The 22,081-nt window shown below is 38.7% G+C and overlaps 1 protein-coding gene across 4 annotated transcripts in view; it reads left to right on the forward strand.

The window, feature by feature from the left end:
* The window catches only part of nrxn3a (neurexin 3a), a 125,001-nt gene that overhangs the window by 99,843 nt on the left and 3,077 nt on the right, over positions 1 to 22,081 (forward strand). Inside the window, exons 19-24 of one of the 4 annotated variants that reach the window (XR_003298632.1) lie at positions 7,246 to 7,427; positions 9,124 to 9,295; positions 10,186 to 10,275; positions 11,251 to 11,558; positions 11,884 to 11,965; positions 19,041 to 19,589. Coding sequence is in view for 3 of the 4 variants with exons in the window: in XM_033326282.1 (XP_033182173.1) it covers positions 7,246 to 7,427; positions 9,124 to 9,295; positions 10,186 to 10,275; positions 11,251 to 11,558; positions 11,884 to 11,974; positions 20,024 to 20,035 (855 nt within the window). In the remaining variant the exon portion in view is untranslated. Of the gene's footprint in view, positions 1 to 7,245; positions 7,428 to 9,123; positions 9,296 to 10,185; positions 10,276 to 11,250; positions 11,559 to 11,883; positions 11,975 to 19,040; positions 19,590 to 20,023; positions 20,036 to 22,081 lie in introns of all 4 variants that reach the window. The other 3 variants (XM_033326282.1, XM_026356426.1, XM_026356427.1) reach the window with 3 other exon arrangements.

The raw sequence follows: 22,081 nt of genomic DNA on the forward strand, positions 1-22,081 counted from the left end.
TGGAAATGAGGCTCTGGGTCAGCGTGTGAGAAAGACAGACTGCATATAGTCACACCAGGTCTACTGAGGGGTCTTACAGGAGGTCTTACTGGCAGTCGGGGGGAATTAATGGGGATGGGCCAGCTGGTTCGTGAGCAAGCAGGCTGGCAGGCAATCAGAGCCATCAGTGGGGTCCATTTTCCCCTTCACTGCTCTTTATATCCATTCTGCTGCAGTCTAGATCATTCCCATTGATTCCTCAACCTCCTCACCCTGACCATCAGCAAGTGCATAAAGCTGTGTCTTTAGCCCCAAATGTAATCCTGGACTCCCGCTGCTGATAGCAGTGGGACGGGTCTCAGGGTGGCAGCATTTCGAAAACAGACAGGAGATAAAGTCCAACGTCATAATATTGTTCTCAGCTCTTCACGTCCTCCCTGGGTGCCGCAGATAGGTGATCCCGAAGAAGGACGGGGGCTGATGTGAACTGGTTTGTCTAACGCGAGAGAGGGAGGAAGCGTGTTAATATGCTGTTGATAAGTGAGGGATAATGTGTTTGTTGACCTTCACCTTGCCCATCCTCCCCAGTTGTTGTTTGTGTAAGCTTTGCACCTCAGTGTTCCCGCCTTGCATAAATCTGGCACGAGGAAAGAAAAAAAAAAAAAAAAAGCAAGAGAGCAAGAACGGGTAAATGAGAGGAGAAGCTGGCGTTCTTTAGTAGATGGGGAAAACAGCCATGCATCACGCTGGACAGGTCATTTGAACAGTGCAATGCTGCATTTGAGTGTTCCTGAGATTAGGGAGGCTAATAATTCCTTAGAGCCATGTTTTATGGTAATGTGACAGGCTTTGCTGTATATTTCTGCTGAGGCACCGTCTTTGTGATGCTTAATTTTGCTTTAATGGAACTGTAACGTTGGTATCAACTGCCTACCTCAGAGATTTAGACTGGCCCTGTATTAACTTGTTTTTATAGCAGAGGACGTCCGTCCTCTGGTTATTTCTTGCATGTCCAGACATGACCAAGGACAGTCCGGACAAGCTGACATTCTTCACCAAAAAAGGCAGAATGCAGTTTGAAGGTGAGACATGCTTTTTGTGTTTTCTCCTGGAAGCTCAAAAGAGAGCTTCTTTCTTGATTTGGTGTGCTTTTCTTTAAAAGAACAGATGTTCACGCTTTATTTCCTTAGCGCGCTCAAACTGCTCCAACTGCTGCTACAGTTAAGATGCTTTCTTCTTCGCCTAGCCTCTCTCCATAAGCTCTAAAAATAAATCCCTGTTTGATTGCAGAGACAAACACAAAGGCGATGAAAACTGAAAACTGAATTTTACAACATGCCCAGGGACTGCAGATGGAAATTAGTGGCTAAATCTGGTACAAAACATCTCTTCTCTTTGAATGAGATTAATGTGCTTTCTTTGTACATGGGCCCTGACTAAACTCAACTAAACCAGTATTATTTTATTTCCTGCTGAAATTTTAAACAAAATGATAAAATAAAAAACAGAACAGCATCATTGTTAGTTATTAGTTAGTTCATTGTTTTTTGGCAGCCGGTGTAGATGTTCAGCCAACTACTCAACGAAACAGAAACAACCTCCTTTGACATTGTGCTCTAAGGACAATATAATACAGATCATAACTGCCTGTTGCAGAAATAATATTATGACACACTGTACTGTATAATACACACATTAAAATGCTCCACAAAAGCACTAAGCCAAAGTATTTCTAGTAAACACAGCTCAAACAATCTATCTTCCAAAACTGTTACTGTGCCCTTACTCATAGAGCTAAGATTACAATACATAACCAAAGTTGTGTATGTTCTTCCACCTTTCTTTTAAAACATGTTTTAATGATCACACAGATAAAAACACAAAGATAATTTACCTTCTCGTGACACTTTTTTTGTTTTGAACTGTAGTTTTCTCTTATCCATCATGTTCATGTCGGCTCCTCTATCTACATTTTTTTTAACAAAACACTTCCAGTGCTCAAATGAACATGCCCCATGACACAGAATTAATATGAACAACAATGCAAGTCTTGCACGAGGTTAATACAAGACTCTACCTGCTGCTGCTGCTGTTTCTGGTGTAGGAACACAGTACGGGTAAAAGTGCCAAGATTTCAGATTTTTTTCTACGTGTTTCTGTGATATATTGAAGACCTATTATAAACAGTTCATGGGTTTTAAGGTTTTTATTAGAAAATAATTCAAATGTATGCAGGCTCAGTGTTTACGATGTTGACCCTTGCTCTTCATGCCAGCTGTAATTCTCTCTGGCGTGCTGGATATCAGCCTCAGAGCCAAATCCTGACTGATGGCTATCCATTCTTGCCTTAGCAGTGCTCAAATATGATCACAGCTTGTGGGATTCATCTTGAAATTTGTGTCAGTGCCAAAGTACACGATAGATGGTTTTTCTTAAGGTTGATGGCATTATTTTGGAAGCATGTTTTCTGGCTGTTTGAAAATAAGTTGTTATTTATTGACTGGAAGCATTACCTAAATATATTTATTAGAGCAACTCTAGAAAAGTGAAGTAGCAAAGAATCAAAATGAGTTAGAAACTGAGATATGAGCCAAATAAAAACAGGGATAAAACAAAGAGAACATAACTTGTCATAGTTTGGTAGCAGGAGGGAAGTGCAGCCGGTGTTTCTAGTAAAGTAGTGTTCAGCCCTGGGTAGCCTATCAAAGGCAACTTCCTGGATTCCTTCTTTCTTCACACTGTCTCTAACTCTTTAAATGAATCTCTGCTATTAAAGATGCGTTACCTTTCTGGTGTCAGTCTCAAAGGCCAGATTGTAGTCATTGAATCTGAATGTAGTTGATATGTTTCTGCGTTTCTGGATGCCCACAGTGCACCGATATTCTCTCTAAATATAATCTCTATCAATCTCTCTTTGTCTTTTATTTTCCTTATGTCATTATTAATTCATTCATATTCTGTTTCTCAGTAATCATCCTCACTGTGTACTCCGTATTCCCTTCACATGGCCTTATCCCTACTATCAGTGCTTCACCTTTCTCTACCTTTGCTATCTCTCTCAGCACCTGCTAAGCACCGCCCCTCCTAACTCCCCTCTCCCTTCTCGCCTCCTTCCATCCCTCTCACTCTTTCTCTCGCTGTGACTGCTCTGCAATCCAGAGCATTTCTGCTGTCTTCTGTTGAAGTGCATGTGGCAATATCTGAACATACATTAAAGGAGGGTCCGTCACTGGCAAGGGACATCAGAGGAAAACTAAAGAAAGGGACGTTTGCCATTGCTGTGATTTTTATGGATATTTCCAAAATCTTGGATCTGCATTATTCGACTTTAAGGCTTCAGTGGTAACAAGTCCACAAGTTGAATGGGATTAGACAGCGAGGATGCCTGAGGAGAAAGAAAAGAAAGACGGAGACCGTAGACTGTAGCACATGAGGAGCAGCTAACAAATGGCTGCACAGGCTGAGCCACAAGTCAAGTGCAGAGGAGATGAGTTACCTGCAGGCCATATTGCAAATATGTGTTCAGTTATAATGTTGAATTAGACTTCACTTTCTCTGATGGTCTTTTGCTATGGTTGACTAACCTCAACCCACTGCATCTCTGGGCAGCATGCGTGTCAGATGTTTGGAAAAATCAGTGGCTCATAGACTTCTGGTCTGCGTTATTATAGGGTATTCTCATAAGACTTTTGCTCCGTGGAAGACTCTGTTGTGCTGTATTTGAATCTCTAGACCTTCCATCATGTGCCCAGTCAGTGCTTTACCTTCACAAGGTCTTGCGAAAGGGGCTTCTTGCCAAGCCTCCGCTCTTATTGTCCTCTATCAGACTGCCTGGATGGGGTGGCTGATTATGGGATGTATCGCTGCACCCACAAAGCAGAGCTCATCCCTATCGGGGAGGTTGGAGAACTCTGTGAGTGCCAGCGGACCTCAGGCGGTGGCAGCGTTGCATGCTCACACTAAGCAGCATCATCTGCACCACTCCTATCCCTCCATCTCCTTATACAGGTCTCCAACATCACTGAAGGGCGGTCATGGTAAGTGGCAAAATGTCCAGTTGGATTTCCAAGCCTTCTGCTCCTCACTGTTCAAGTGAGTTTCAGTACTTTCAACATGCTGTGTCCTATAAGACAAAAAGAGAGAAACACTCGTCTGAATTACTTAATGATGAATGAATTACTTTTCATTTACAAAGACAAATGCATGAATTTCTTAGTCTAAAAACACAAATGATTTTGTTTTGTCAGTTCCCTTCTTTATTTTTATTTCTCATGTTTAATTAGTCTTAATTGTGACTAATTGTGCAGGGAGTTCAAGGTAGTTGAAAAATCTAATTTCAGCTGCAGCTTTGTAAAGGTAATCAAATCATTAAGTCATATTCAGGAGTGATTATTGAATGTAATGGGACACATTTATCATAATCAAGGACAGGCATCTTGTCAGCCATCATCAGCTATACTGACATTTACAAAGTGAGATCATTGAAAATATTAGATATTGGACAAGATTGTCTATTTAACAGATGCAAACACAAACCCGCTGAACAGAAATCCAGAAGTCCCCTGATTCCTGAATTCCTTATTTTAACCATAATGAAGGGGTAGCTCCATGAACCACAGGGTCAGTGTTTCAGTTCCTGGTTCCTTTTGGCTGCATGTCAAGGTGTCCTTGCTCAAGACACCAAAATCCCCCTGAAGTACCTTTCTGTACCTGAAGCATATCAATATGGGAAAAGGTCTTGTTTTTTCGCAAGCTAACCATGTAGAGGTTGAGAGTCAACAAATGCGTTGGCTCCGTAATCATCATATGAATCAATCATGTGTCTTTAGTTTAGTACACCGGAGGCCATAGGGGTGATATTTCAAGAGATGCCTCCATACATCCAAACTTTCATTATCCTAACCGCTTTTCCTGTAAGTGTTGCAGGGGTGATGGAGTTAAGCCCCACTGTTATCGGAAAATTGGTCTATCACAGGGCTGACAGGATGGATGCACTCAGACCTATGGGCAATTTAGAGTCACCAGTTAACCTCTGGGTGGTGGGAAGAAGCCAGGGGACCCGGAGAGAACCCACAAAGACACAGGGAGAATATGCAGATTTCAAGAGACACTCCGAATGGTCATGTAAGAGGGTAGTGACAAATGAGCATATGGTCATACAGGAAGGACTTGTTGGACCCTAACTCTTTCCCTAGACCCTTTGGAAAATACTTCCTAAAACATTTCTAACAGGAAAACAAATGAAAGACAAATAAGGGCAACAGACATGCAATGCTACACAGTAGTCCTACCTACAGAGGTAGTAGTCCTGAACCTACAGTTCAGCCCAACAAGCAAGAAGTCCAGTTGCCCTTGACTCAATTCCAGTTTAACCATGTAGACCTGGAAAGACAACAGACCTCACAGACAGAGCTGAGGAATACCCATGATGTATAGTATAGTATACTGTATAAGTTTGGTTGGAATAAAGCCACTTATCGATTGACATGAGAAAGTAATGAAAATGTGAAGCATTTAACAAACCTCAACAACTCTACTCTCGAAGAAGAGTGACAGCCGTGCTTCCTGAAATCAGTGATCACTTCCTTTGTTTTATCTACACTGAGTGACAGGTTATCTTCCCCGCACAGCTCTCTCACCTAATCCTATTGGCATCCACATTGTTGTCACAGATGAGACCAACATGTCGCTCATCTGCACATTTTTGGTCGGCAGAATGTTTGAAGACACAGAAGTGAGTAAAAGAAAACCATAGAGGACTGAGGCAACACCTGTGTTTAGCGTTTGAGTGAAAGAGTGGAAAGAATGGAGTCACGTTGTTTGACGTCAGGACATATGGCCTGACCAATGCCAAAATTTAAGTAGTCAGCCATTAAGTTAGTTCCATATACATTTAGACTTTAAAGTGTTTGATTTGAAGCTGGATTAAAACCATTTCCATTCATATACACAACTATTGGACAAACTAGCATAATCAGAAATTAAACTATTAGTAGTCAATGACTGCCTGAAGTATGGAACCCATAGATATCAACAAATGTTGACTTTGCTCTCCCAGAACTTTGTTGCAGCTGTCTTCACTTCCTGTCTGTTTGTTAAGCCATTTTTCAAATCATAATTAGTTTAATTTAGGTAAGGGGGTTTACAAACACATCTTCATAGTTTGATTTCAAACGCATCGTGGTTGCATATAGAACCACATTTATAACTTAAGAGTGTCACAGTCCAATATACATGGACCAACAGTAAATGTAGGTGTTCCTTCCATCAAGGCAGTCAAGGTGCAGCTCAGTGCAGTCCTGTGGAATGGTCTAAATTTGCCTGGAATCTTCCTCCCACATGCTCATGCTCTGCCTCCCAGCTTAGAAGTAGTCATGCGGAGCAGCATATGGCAAAACAGCCAACAAATGACAAACCAAATGACGCACTCCGAGTTGTGTGGGGGAATGAGACAGCTTATTACACTCCATGATAATAAGGGTTTGCAATATTGTCATTTTCATGCAGTGTATTCACATTCATGAATGAAATGTGTCCTTACATTTGTGTGTCTCGATCTGTACATTTTTGGCTTCAAACTAATGCAGTTATGGTTATTAAGGCCGTTATTCTGGAACTTTATATGAAACACCATAGAGTCATATGAAACAATGTGTGTGATTGAGCTTGTTAGCTTTTTTCTGTTTGGCCTACTGCGACCAGAGCATAGAGCAAAGAGTTTCATAAGGCCAGGGGCTCTTTTTTTACAAAAAGGGACTCATATTAGTACGGAGCTCTTTTCGTGTACTGCTACACTGAGCTATTTAACAACAGCTTTGTTGTGTTGCTTACTTACTAACACATTTGCTGTTGATCAATTTGGAATGGTGTATTTTAAATATAGCATATGGTGATGATGTTCATGTAAATGCTTGTGGTGCCTTTCTTCCACTCACCCATATAATGTGTGTGCAGTGTTCAATGTGCAATGTGGATTTTTCAGTATTTTATTGTTATTGTACACCCATCAAAAGACCATACAGCTGTTAACCACTGTGGTACTATGTTCAGTGCAGTCAGCCATCCAAGGCAATTTATAATTTCCAGACGTTCGCTCAAAGATGTTGTAACAAACATCTGTTTAGTGGCGATCTCTTCCAAAAAGCATCACAACAACTTTTACAATCATTTAACACTGATTCCTTGGTGTGTACTCAGTACAGAAGTTGGAGTTAGGATGTAGTCCTTTATTCTTTATACTTACATACCTCTTTCTACTTTATTCAGCTGGGACGACGTACATCTTTGGCAAAGGAGGAGGCCTCATTACATTCAACTGGCCGGCCAACGAGAGACCAAGCACTAGGACCGACAGGCTGACTGTTGGCTTTAGCACCTCCCTGAAAGATGGCATCCTTGTTAGGATTGACAGCGCACCTGGTCTGGGGGACTATCTCATGCTGCACATAGTAAGTTGTTACACATGTATCATTTATTAATGTCTTTAGTAATGTCTCAACTTTCCTTTGCTTTGCTTCATTAATACAATGCCTTCACTGTTTGGTTTGGGTGAGCCAGTGCTCAGTTTATGTCAAATATCTAGTATTTGCTGCAAAAGGCTGTGTGTCCTGCACATGTGTGTGTAACAGCCATACAGCCAGTGTTGGGCCTAGTTGCATTCTTTTCAAGTTGGCAGCTGAGCAGAAAGGCTCATGTGTTGGCCGAGAGGATCATTCAGTTTTTCAACGTCCATATTTTCCACCTGTAATGAACTGTCCCCGGCTGTATGAATATGGTCTGGCCGCTGGTTTCTCTCCTTCATCTGACTCATTTCTAGACTCCACTTTGACAGAGACATGATATTTAGACATGTTACATTAATATTTAGTCATTTGGCAGACCTATTTATCTGCGTCTTTTCATTTACATTAATTTATCTGTGCATTTATTGATTGTTTTAACAGTATTTAACTGTTCTCAACTGCAATCACTCCAGGATTATTACCTTTGGATGAGGGAGACATGAACACCACCAATAGAATATAATATGAATAGGGGAAATATACAGTGTGAGATAAATCAAAATATGCTTTTTTTTACTATGTTCATCGCAATAAATGAGCTAAAGCTAGTTAATACCAAAACAACAAAAAAAAAACAAAAAAAAAACAAAATCACAGATCTTTAAAATTGTTCCCATTCATTAACATGCAGTTAAGAATTCCTGTGCATGACTTTTACATAATATCCACTTCCCTTTAAAATGTAGGCCTATAAATGATTTCTGAAAAATAAGCAACATTGTACTTATATTATTAGACTATAAAGCAAAACTCACTCAAACACACTCTTTGTTTTATTAGTATTTGCTCATTTCATATACACAAAGACGAATCTCAAACAGCAAAAGACACTAAATAACTAAACTAAAGAACATCTTTTTCCAAAAATATCTCTCAACTTCAGTGACAAAGATGAATGATGAAAATCCATACGAAGTAACCATATCTTCAATTAAAACAACTGGCATGTCTCCATGTCTGCTCTGCCTGCAGCCAAATCGCACACTAGCTCAGCCAAACACAATGCAGCCATTTACACCGGGTGTGTGGAAACCACATATGTCTTGGTAAAACTGAACAATCGTTCTTGGACAAAACATTATCCACGTACTTGGATATACAGTCGGCATTGGTTTGTCACTAAATAAGACAATAGAGTCTGTTTTCCCTGAAACAGGGTACAGATAGAAACACAAACACAATCTCCAGGCACATACATACATTTGTGTGTCCAACAATGTTTTTGCAATTTGGTCATCACAGTCGACTGCGGAAAGCAGGCTCAACCAGACACAATGTGAGAGTGGCTGAATACATAATTAATCAGAGGAATACAGATTCAGAAACAGTAAGAGACTCAGACTCAGCAGCTGGAGCTGGAGTGAGCCTCGTGCTAGTAACATATAACAATAATAATTATAATACAGTATATTATAGTTAATAAATAGTTAAGTGTGGTCTACTCTAATAAACACATGATTTATTGACAGGGACAAGGCGCTACCACCCCACAAATAGTTTCTATTCATGAAATGACATTGGATGCAACCATTTTAATGAACTAATAAAAGTAATATAATACTTACTGTTCTTCTCATTTCAGCAACAAGGCAAAATTGGAGTGACATTCAACATTGGCACAGTGGATATCAGTGTGCAGGAAAGCAGTACCCCGGTGAATGATGGGAAGTATCACGTTGTGCGCTTCACTAGGAATGGTGGAAATGCTACTCTGCAGGTGGATAATTGGTCAATCAATGAGCACTTTCCATCAGGTATGATCTCACTTAATCTAAAAGTAAACCACTTTATTTAAAATCTTTATCGTTTGGTAAGAATTGGTATTTGTCAGTGCCAAAACCCATGTCCATACAGTCACTGTTCCTTCTCAAGCTTTTACCAGTGCACATTTTTGTAATCTCTTTTTTCTATGCCATGAAAACATAAAAATATATATATACTCCACACAATCAAATGAATGATAGTTTCAGTGAACTCTGTGGACCTCTGTTGGTCTACAGCTGGAACTGCAACATCCAGTTTGTCCCTGTCAGATAAGAAATACTGTTGCAGGTGGGGTTTGGGACATAGGGGTTTGTCATGTACAGGCAAGTGGAAGGTGGTTAAAGACACCTCAGCTTGTTGTACTATGGTGTTTCAATAATTATTAGAATAACTCACCAGTAAGTTTGAATGTTTATTAGACACCTTGAACACAGGGCTGATGGCAGAGATATGATAGGAGATATCACAGGTACAATCATTGTATTCTCCATAATTGATGTAAGAGAGCTAAAGTGTAAGAGACACTATAGGGACAATTATAGTGTCCCTATTATATCTACCAAGATATAACAGGGACCAGTATTTGATTGGCCTGATGGCCAGATGCAGCACCGTGTCAGATGATGTAATATTATTATAATTACTCAATAAATGCCCCCCCCCCCCCCCCCCCCCCTCCCCCAACCCCTGTTCTGCCAACACTGGGCAGACGCACTCTCACTTCCTTTACTTTGATGGTTATGCAGCATAAAGACTAAAATCTTCAGATAAAATCTTTTAAACACACTGTAAATGTTTGAGGCTAAGAGATGTTTTCTCCAGGGAACATGATACCGATGATCAATAAATGTCTTTATAAATGTCTTCTTAAACTTTAAAGGGAACAGCGACATTGAACGCTATCAAATGGCCAATAAGAAAATTCCTTTCAAATACGCCAGACCAGTAGAGGAGTGGCTACAAGAGAAAGGTAACTTCAAACTAACATGTTTCTATACATACATATGTGTTACATATACATATAAGTTGTCATAATGTTTTTAATTTAACAAATTACCATTAAACTTAGTGTCACTCGGATGACCATCAATATAAGCCAATGCATGCAACTTGATGTAAATCTTCATGTGGGCTGAAAAGGACAAAATATACACTGGCACAGGCTTGTACAGTAGGCACTAGGCATGTCACCTATTTTGCACCTATTAAGCTACTTTCTTTTTTTTTTTTTGGACTGGCAGTGTATAACCAAGGAACTAAATAACTGTAAATAAATGAACCAATAAATTGCAAATAATTCAATATTAAGTAAAAAATAACGAGTTGAGAAGAAATCAGTCATTGTTGTAAAATGTTGTCCATGTGGTCATTTTCATGTACCTGCAAACGTCCAATAACTAGCACAAAGTAGTGGTTCTCTTTGGTGCACATTGTGTGGGCATCATAAAGCTAATGTGCCGATGCAGTTCATGCCAAACGAGGCACCAACCTAACAAGGTTAGGCACAAAACAATAGCACTGCACTCTCCTGTGGCCAAACAATGTTTGGGTTGATGAAGATTTGAATTTATTTAATGAGTGTGAACGTAAAACTATTCATTTACATAGATTTGTTCCATTAGTTGCTTTAAGTACTTAGTTTGCTTAGTTTGTTGATGAAATTAGTATAAAATTACTTTATAAGTGAAACAGATGCTTTTTTTTTGTTGTTGTTGTTCAAAGTCTTAAACCCAATTTCCTCAGAATACCAACAACTCGCTTGCTAATTTGAATGCCTCCCTAAAAGGTCCTACCTCTGTTTTTTTGTGTTCAGAGAAAATCAAATTTCACCAACAAGAAAATGAGATCCTTTGTCATGTTGTTATTTTGTAGGACAGTTCAAACTGGTATATTAAAATGTCTTCTTCTCTTCTGAAAATGTCTTACATCTGGATGTTTCCTCTAGGTCGCCAGTTAACAATATTCAACACTCAAGCAACAGTCGCAATTGGTGGTAGCGATCGTGGTCGGCCCTTTCAGGGCCAGCTGTCTGGCCTTTACTATAATGGCCTCAAGGTTTTGAACATGGCTGCTGAGGGTAACCCAAACATCAAGATTAATGGCAGTGTGAGGTTGGTAGGTGATGTACCCAGTGTGGCAGGCTCAGCCAGGACCACGGCCATGGCTCCAGAAATGTCCACTAACTTCATTGAGACAACTACCATGATGTCCACCACCACAACAAGGAAACACAGATCCTCTACAACTGTACAGGTATGCCCAGACTTTCATACTAACTATAGTGTACATTTTGAGAAACACCCAAAATTTCATTACATTTTGCAGAGTGTTCTCAAAAAGCGAGCGGTTTAATCCAGCTTCCCTGAACTGGTTGGAACTTTACACGCACATATAGCTACCTGACCTCTCCGTCAAAAAAAGAATCAATATGGTTCAGTTTGTTAAGATCCTGAGGGGGTGATTTTGTATATTTGCCTCTTCTCTTTTTGTCTTCTTTCTTTTTGTAATGGTGACATTTTGCGTTTGGGTATCTCTGCTGTGGTTGTGACCTCTGATGACCAACGTTATGCCCTTGAAGCATACGGGAGATGACATCGGGTCATCCGCGGAGTGTTCAAGCGATGACGAAGACCTGGAGGAGTGTGAAACTAGCCATGCAGGTGGGCTAGGTTAGTTTGAATTTGCTTGCTCTCTCTGTGCTTTCACTCATCTGCATCGGAGGATCAATGCATCCTCAAAGCATTACATCCCCATGGTTAGACAAAGTGTAACTACATAAATGAGCCAATTTAGTAACACAGCAAGCTGCACTACACATTACCCAAAGAATTAATACAATTAAAATTGAAAACACTTAAACTAGTACATCAGTCACATATAAAGTTAGTTTAATCACTTGCTAGTTTTTGACAGTAACACAGAAAACCATTAATATCATGAGCTACACTTGCACATGGGGTTTTACAAAGTGGTTAACATGGTCGCCAGTATGCATACAGATTTTGTCAGCTGAGAGGAATTCGAAGTTAGAATATGTCATCAACAAATGTGCAAAATCTGTATGTTGGTAAGCCATGTTCTCTGCACTGATGCTGCAAAATATAATCACATTGTCACACTGTGTTTGCGGCCACTGCCTCAGCCATTCACTGCTCTACTGATTTTTCTTTTGAAACTTTTCACACCTTTTTTGTTTCTGGTTTTACAACTACAAACGCAGCATGCTGTCTAAACCACATTAACGTGTGTTGCTTCTTGTTTTCATTTGTGTTTTATTCCATAATTGCCTTGACTTGCGTTGTTACAGTACATGTAATAGAGAACAGATATAATTGAATTTCTGTGTACAAGTTTTTCTTTTTTTGGGTCATACTTTTGCTTTTAGGTGTACTTGTTATTCTGTCTTTTTTGTATCAAAATAGTGAAAAAAAGAAAATTTCTAAAATGTTTAAGCTCTGTGATAAAGTAGAGAATCAGTTTGAAAGAATTTGGGAATTTCCATATTTTAAACAGGAAACAGCTGTTGACACTTTCTGCTAAGAACATCGAAATCTAAAGCACGAAATGGTTCATGACATGTTTTAATTATAAAAATAAAAACAGAATTACAGAGTTTACTTTAGTGCCTGCATATGCAGTTTGATTCACCATCTCCACACCTTTAACTTAAACAAAGCTTTGACTTGTTCTGTTTGTCATGATAAATTCCTATTAAACTTGTAAATGATTCTGATTGATTAACTTATTGCTAATGATAACTACGTCAACATTCATCATGCAACCAGCTGTAGCTCAAGAATATTTGCATTGAAAATGATAGTAGCCTGTTCTGGTATTTAAAAGCAGTCAGTTGCAATGCATTACATTCCACAAGAAAATTTGCTTTATGACAGGGATTAACAAATGTTTGTAGTCTAATTCCTAATGGTATTATTGGGACACGGGACTGGCAAGGATTTAAGTGCCGTTCTGTGGGTTCTCCCCTCTTGAAGGTCATTCCCAAATTTTTTCCAGAGTATGTGAAAGGTTGTGGTGTAAATGGCTTTAATGCTGTGCTGTGTAGCCTGAGATTCACGGGGATTTGTGAAGAAAGACAAAGACAGGGCCCCAGTCATCTAATCATGTGTTTACACAGAAATTCACACCATTCTAACCCTAACATCACTTTGACGTTGACAGTTGCATGCTATGAATTGTTTTTTTTCTTGTTGTTTTTTACTTTAATTTGGAGTCAGTGTTGTTGTTGTTGATCATTCCCGTCTATTCGACAACTCTCCAAAAACACATTCTTGGATCTTGTATTTTGGTCTCATTGTGCATGATATTCCACTAGATGATAATTGTTTTCCCATATATTCTGGGGTACCATGCAGCTTTGTACTATTAACATTTTACGTTTAAGGAAACGTCCATATTCTTTTCAAAGTAAATAAAAAAAGCAAAAACAATATTTTTTTGCCACCAGTTTTTTCCATCCTCAACGTGAGAAATGTATGGAGCCTCTGAAGGATCGTGGTGGGGAATTTCTTTTTTTTTTGGAGCTCACTCGCAAAACTTTTACATTATCTGTGGTTCATAATGATCTATTCTGAGAATAGAGCCTGTGCAGTTCACACAGTAACCACAGTGACCCTTACAGTAGACCACCTTTCATCCAGGGAAAGCTGGAATGATAACACAGAATCATAACACCTGAAGCACAGACGACTTCAGTTATATTGGAAAACACCAGCCCAGCCGTAATCCCCGCTACAGTCAGTCACGGCCTAATAACACAGTGTTGAGAGCTGGATCCATCTCTCTGAGTTCCAGTGATACTTGCTGCTGAGGCTGAACCCACTCTCTGTGGACACAGCCAGCAGGGATCTACTGCAGCACACAGGCTAAACTCTAACAATAGATCACTGTGGACCAGAGATAACGCACTAGTTTTGCGAGGTAACGGAAAACCGATTGCAAAGGAAGACAAAAGTAGCTCCGAAAAAAAATCACTGCCATGACCCTTAGGGGGCTCCATAGAAATGTACAATGGCAGTTGTATTTGAAAACTCTTGTACACTCCTGATTCTTCAGGCTTTGAGTCGCTCTCCTTTCCGTGCCAACTTTCTTCCTAATTCTCTGCTGCTTTGAACATCTTTTAGCGTAGATGGCATAAAAACTTTGTTTTTGCCATATTTCCCACTTGAATTTCCACTCTTCAGCAACCATTGGTACCATGGTTTAGCAGCCTCTTCAAATCATTCTCTTCAGGATGACCTTTGATCATTTCTTTGCATGCCTTTTGACTGACCCTCGCCACATCTAGACTAACTTGGTTGCTTTGTCTGCATTCGTATTTGAGTTTCTTTGCGGTCGCAGCGACATCGCCATCTAGCTTACTCCACACTGCCTTTATTTTGTCAGTGTGGTCGTCAGTCTGGTTTGTCTCTGTGTATGAAGAAATTATCAAGTGATTGTGTTCTCTGTTTGGTTCTCCCCTTACCTTTCACTGAATTTCATAAGATGGCAATTTAAAAAAAGGTCCTGAAAAAGTTATAATATATTAAATATTCGATATTTGTTCTTGGAGACCACAGATATACTGATACACATATGGTCCATCCGTATTGTAGTAGTAATAATAGGGATTATAGTTATAAGAATTATTCTAATAATAGAGTTCTGAAGCTTTGGGGAATTTTACCCCTGGACAACTGAGCCAAACAAAACATGGGACATTCTGAAAACACATGTTATTCATTACTAAATGATTTACTGCTCATCGACAGACATTGTCAGACACGCACTGTCATTTGACAGACACTTTCATTTCAAATGGCTTACATGTGAGTTGCAAAGTAAGCACAAAAGCTAAGCCTGGCAGAAGTAATTGAAAGCAACGTGCCGTGAGAAGAAGTGGTTTCATTTTTGTTTTTGAGAGCTTTAAATATGATGCGGGCAGTTATCAGTAGCAAATGCAGAGATGTGAACGGTGTGTGCCATGCTGCATTGACTGAGAAGGTTTGATTGTGCATGCCGGTAGCTGTGTTAGTAAGCTATTGCAGAATATTTACATTTAGTTATTTTGCAGATGCTTTTATCCAAAGCAACTTACACGTGAGGTACAAGGCAAAGTATCTAAGTCAAGGAGAAAACTGCTATAGGAACAAATGTTTCCATTTCATAAATGCAAGTGCAAGATGGGACATTTAAGAGCATAGAGAGTTATGGAAGACTTCTGTTTAGCAGATTTTAGAATATTGGGAGTGAGCCTGCTGAGGGGGCAGAGGTAGGTTGGTCATTCCACCACCGTGGGACCACTGAGCTGGAGAGCTTTGCTTTGTGGTGAAGGGACCATCAGATGCTGTTTGTTGTCAGAGTGCAGCTAGTGGGAGGGATTGCAGACCTGGGCACATCTTCATGCTCTCAACACAGATCAGACGTGATCTTTTAAGCTCAGTTGATCATCAGTGATCATCCCCAGGTTGCCGGCAGACTTAGTAGATATTATGTTGTATTTTAGGTCTGGGAAGACTCCAGAGGTGAAGATAATGGATGCTGACTGGCAGCATGAGGAGTTGGATGGAATAATCTAAAATAATTAAAAACTTATGTTGGAAAAACCACAGATTCTGCAAATGCTATTTAATGATGATGATCAGTGATGAACTGTGAAACAGCAATTTCTGTAGCTATGCTTAATGAATGTCCATGAGAATAAATCATTTTCAGTGAATAATTACCATATGTCATTGTCGGGTGAGTGCACAGTTGACACTCTAACAGCCCTCAGCTCATGTGGCAGACAGACAGAAGGACAGACAAGTACTGCACTGGACATCAGCATGAAATGAGGTGTTTACTTTAAATTACCTACAAATGAAACCCGGCTGCTACAAATAACAACACACACCTCTATAAACACTGGTTTTCTTATTGAGCCAGGGCGGTGCCTTCAGATTTTGGTTTTAACAATAAAACCTAAATAGAAAAAAGGCAACAGTCGTAATGGCACTAAAGTAGTACTAAATAAGAGGCACTGATAAAATATAGTAAATATAGTACGTATGAAATCCACATAACACAGTAAATTTGTCTATATCACGTCTTATGCTTTTAAATATGTAAGTATGTCACTTTCAATTGACCATAGACATGTCAGATGTTCACAATGCATTTACTTTGATAGATTTGCTAAATGGCGAAGAACAAAAATAGTAATACTAAAAACACAAAACTCGGCTAAATGTTTTTTTTTATTTAAACTGAAACTGTGCATTTCTTAAATTATTTCAGTTTGGTTATTTTTTTTTCAGAGTGCTGATCTCAACCCAGCATGAGTTTAGTTAAAAATGAACCCTACCTCATCCCAGTCCTGTGAGTGTATAAACACACTGCAGTTCCAGAGAACCAGAGAAAAAGTTTGGGAAGCCGCTGCTGTAATTGTGTGGTCATGCCCGTCAGCTGGCAGTGACACAGACAGCGAGACAAAGAGGGATGTTCTCTATTTAGTATAGCCGTTAGTATACTAATCACGCTCTGCTCAGCCTCCATGCCAAGCAGTGACCGAGAAGGGAAACTTCAAACCACTGACGCTGAACAGGAATTGTAGGTGTTGAAACTCGGTCACCGCAAAAGACTGAAAAGAAAAAGGGTGATTGTAACTGAAAAACATGAACAAGAAAAAACTTATACAAAGTAATTATAGAATTTGATTGATGTTGACTAAACTATGATCAAGTGTGTTACATTCATTTTTTATTTAATGCCTGGATTTGTGAAGTGTTTTAATGGTTTACTGGGAATAATAGTAGGTAACACATATTAATAGTAGTAAAATAATAAGATAATAATTATACCAATTATTCTAATAACAATATAAAGGCAAAAAGCTGCTAAAGATGTGAAAGTAGTAAAACGTGAGCTTCAAGTATTTCTGTCTCACAGAAGACTGTAACAAATAAAATATAACTCAGTGATAATAAATGCTAACTTTCTACCCACTATACAGTGTGTTTAAATACGTCTCCTGCTTTCTAGGCAACCGTTGGTCTCTGGTCATTTCCTCTGTAGAGCTAGTCCTTTCAGACATGTGCCATCCTATGGAATTCCTCTCCACTTGTATTCACCTACCTGGAAAATCTAAACTAAATATTGACTCAGTGTTAAAAGACACTCTGTGGTTAAAGCTGGTATCCGTAACATATTTATCATAGTAAAACGCTCTTGAGAAATCCTTGTCAGAAGGCCGTGGCTTCTTTGTTTGCACCTGTTGTGGGCGACAGCATCAGCAGCTAACACGTTACCTTATGTACGGTACTTGTATTATCATGCATCAAATTCAGCAGCTCTCGTTTTAGCTGGAGCTGTCTTTGGTGGACACCACCCACCGCTGCACAGTGCCATGGATATCAGCTTTAAGCTTGTCTTTTGACTCATTATCATATTTGAAATTTCATTTCACATCTAATACATGGCACAATTTTATTATTATGTGTTTTGTGTCCCTTTATTTTATTTATTATTATTATTTCAATCCTCTTCCTCGCTGTTATTAGTTGAATTTGAGCTGTGTCCCAATTCAAAACTATTTACAAATTTAGTTTTTTAGTTTTTCAGGGTCAGAGTGTGTACATATTGAAGTCACATAATGATAATAGACAGCATTATTATCCACAATAGAAAGTTTGGCTGCAGCATAAGAAGGCATTTGTTCATAGTAAGGAATTGGTACACAGCGTTTGTCTCTTATTTTTCTAACATTCAGTCAGTCTTACCTGCTCCCAGTTTGCTGTGTTGTTTTTCTACTTTCCCTAAATGCAACTTACTTTAAGCATGCATCAACATCCTGCAGTTTAACTAAATCGAAACCAAAGAAATAAAAAAGTCCAGTAATAATAACCCATTGTCAGCCAGTACCGTCTCTCTCTGATGTACACCCAGACTGCACGGCCGGTTTCTGTTTAAAGACTAACATTACCGATAGATTTGTCATCAAGAAACACATGAGAGAGGAGCCCACCCCCCCCCCCCCACCTCCCCCACCCCCACACACACACACACACGCCTCCCCCCCCTCCAGTCGAGTGCCTCTCTCAACAGTATCTGTTTTCTATTGTGTGCATCTGGTTGTAGTGTGTGCAAAATTTTAAATGGCTTTGTTCTTTCATCTTAACATTTTTCATTTGGTAGTTTTAACTGATCATATTTTTGTATTTATCCAAATAATCACTGGCATTTTGGTTCTGAATATGGTTTTTGGCTTTATTAAATATGTTTGGTTTGTTGTTTTTTTTGTCAGTCAGATAAGATTTTAAATCGCAATGTGGAATATTTTTGGATATAATTTGACTTTTTCGGATTTGGAACTTCTTCAGTGACTAACTTGTGTGTTTCATTTGTTACGCTATGCTTCCCATGCAAGTAATGAATTGAAATACCTAAAGAGACATTTTAAATCGACGACCACACACAATTTTCTCAACTACTGGATTTTTGAAAACTTGTGCCTAAGCCCACAAATTAGTAGATGGAGCAGTTCCAGATCCACGTCTCACGTTATCTTCCATTTTTATGAAAAAATAGAACTTTGCTAAATAAGATTTTAACAGTAAGACAAAAACAAATGAATTGCATGGCTAAGAAGTTGCAGTTTAGGGTTTGTCAGACTTGTCAGTGTTAGACTTCTTATGTTCTTTTCAGTAGATGGGCATGTATATTGCTCATTGTTTGTATATCCCCATCCCTTCCTTACAGCCAAAAGCTCTAATGCCGCCCGACCGCTTCGTACTGCCTTTACATGGACATGGCAACTGACTTACACTGTCACCCTCATCACCCTCATTTCCTATGTAGTATGTTCATAGGTCCCAACCCTTCTTCACCTCCCTTGTCTTTAGAGATATTAAAATATAAAGTCATCCATCCATTCTACACTAAAGAACAAATGACAATTTAAGCAAAAACTGTAACATGAATAGATTTTAGATACTATTGAAGTCTATTGCAATGGAAAAAATGTAGATACACATTTTTTTGTAAAAGCAAATTATTTACCAGGAAAAAGCAAAACATAAAAAACAGAATTATGGTGTTTATTTTTTATGTTATGTGGTGTGGATGTATGTGTTGTTGCCTCCCTGTACCGTCATGTTTTAAGATAGAACACAATCTACAGTGGAAAAAAATGTTATTTAACGGTACCAAGCGGCTATCCAACATTCTTACACAACTTTTCCTTTATAAATTCTTTTCTTCATGCCTAAATCATGCGGGCAATTTGTTGATGTAAGTTGACAATACACAGTATGTATGATTTTATTCTCTATTTGTTTATGATTCTTCTTTTAAGATGCAGTTTGTAAAATGTAGAGTGGACTGGCTTATTATTCTTGTCACACTACAAGTAAGGAGGCTACTGAACATGAAGCGATTTTAGACATTTCACAAGCCAAAGCAAAATGAAATCCTACAGCTGTACTATTTGAAATAATAATTGTCCGCTATGGAATTAAACTGCAAACATGATTATGGTTTTGTAGACACATCTGATCCAGGAATAGTTGGAAAACAAGCAGGGCAGGGGTCCTTGAGGACCTCCCTGTTTTGGTTGGTCTTTTTGGGCATGATATTCCTGCAGTCATTACTTAAAGAAAGCAGGTATTGGTTCTGCAAAAAGTTGGTGCCACTCTGGAACAAGCTTCGCCTGAAGAAAAGAACTGCCTTGAAATTGAACACAGGATCAGAACTAGGCCTTTAACTGGTTAAAGTTTGCTATAATGTTCCCTACAAAACATGATTACATTTGCAGTTTAGTTAAGATCAAATCCTACATAATTTGTTGCCATTCAAATTAAAAAAATCAAGTACAGGCTGAACCACTAATCTGAAACAGTTAAAAAAACTAATTATACACGTACTGCCTCCAAGAAACATTGACTACATCCCACAAAATATCATCATAAAACATCTGTGTGTAAACTCTTGCAAACTGCATCTCTACTCAAGCTGTGGACATTGACAACTGAATATTTAATGGTTTCACTGTTTGAAATTCTAGAATAAAATTACCTTTGTTGGATCGTAAGAGTTGTGTGCTTGTGAATGCATAAATTGGTGTGATTTTTTTTTTTTTACATGAGTCACATAGGCTCCCTTTGTTGTGTTTATTGATTTAGAATGTGCTTCAAAGATTAAGTATGCACATCCTTGATGACAGTGAGGACTGTCATCTTGTCAATGGCACTTTGAATGTTCACTCCAGGACACTGCTTAAAGTGACATCCACAATAAATAGATCAAATGTTTTTTAACCACACTTGCAAAGAGCAAAAACATAAATTGGATTTGTGCAAACATGTGCCCTGGCCCACAAATGATGCCTCAATGGTGCATTCACAGCAAAATACAAGGCTTAATTCTAACACATGTTAGGGCCACAGACGCACAATGCTCCACAAACAAAGTCCTATTTAGCTCAGCTTGTGGTTGGAAGGGACTAAATCAGAAACCCAACATACTGTGCGGGGATTTTGACCAACATCAACATGCATATCTGTGTGCACACTGGATGAGGCCAGTTTTAAGCTTGCACACACAATTTAGTACTCTTTATTTAATATCTTAGTAAATCAGAACCCAAATAATTTCTTGTCAACATATTGTTGACAAAGACTATGTTCCAAGACTGGATGTTTAAATCTTAGCATCAGAATCAATGGGATTTAGTTTGTTTTTTGAAAATAGTTTTCTATTGATCACAGAAAATCCTTAATAATTTTACCTCACACAGACTTGAAGAAGTGGTCAGTCTGCTGTTAGGAGATATTTACTGATCACTAACTTTGCCATAGAGACACATTCATCAAGACTGAAATACAGTCTATTAGCTATTGGACAATTGGACCAGGATTCACCAGCAAACTAGTTGGGATGTCACAAGTCATGCTTGAAGGTAGTTTAAATTGAGACAGTAGATGAGGACAGAGAAGCCTACTTGAATTAATGTGAAAGTAAATAATATACAACAGAGTAGCAGCTAATGCCAGCAGAGTTTAGATTTAAGTTTGACATTATTTTCATGTGGAAATAATTGACCTGATAGTATCGTTTTAACTTACATGTGCTCACAGAGGAAAAAAATGATTTCAAATTGTCATAAAAAATAGGAGCATGTTTGTATTGACAGTATTTGTTAGGAGATCTGCTCATCTGAACAGAAACTGAAGCTGTTAAACACACTGCATGTGATGACATCTTTTACCCAGACCAGTATTTGACAAAGGGTGAACATTCAGGTGGCTTGACTGTGCCATTGGCAATGTAAAAACTTTATGTTAAAGTTATAGTTAAACAGTTTTTTCTTGGCCACAGAGCTGATCTTGTAACAGCCCCGTGGAAAGACTGTTTCTAATGTGGTGGAAGTAGTTCCCTATTTAAAATCGAATTTTAACATTGACCACTTTGAGGTTGATCGATTATTTTCACCTCCAGAACAGCTCTGCATCTGAGAAATGTTTGTATAACTATAGCTAAGACTGAACTAAGAGGTTTAAGATGATTTGGAGAGTCATTGAGTGATGATTTCTATTATCATAGCAATTTCCACATGATTACGCAGCAATCCAACAATAGTATAATCTATCAAAAAGAATGTTACTGTCTGTAAGCTGCAGTAATATTAGACGTTTTCCCTTATATTAGCAAAAAGGAACTAATCAGGCCATTTGACTGTAACTACTCTGCTGAATATATTTAGCACATCATTTATATAATTCGTGTTTATACAAATTGACTTA

This window comes from Anabas testudineus, chromosome 12 (assembly GCF_900324465.2).
Source record: "Anabas testudineus chromosome 12, fAnaTes1.2, whole genome shotgun sequence".
NCBI lineage: Eukaryota > Metazoa > Chordata > Actinopteri > Anabantiformes > Anabantidae > Anabas > Anabas testudineus.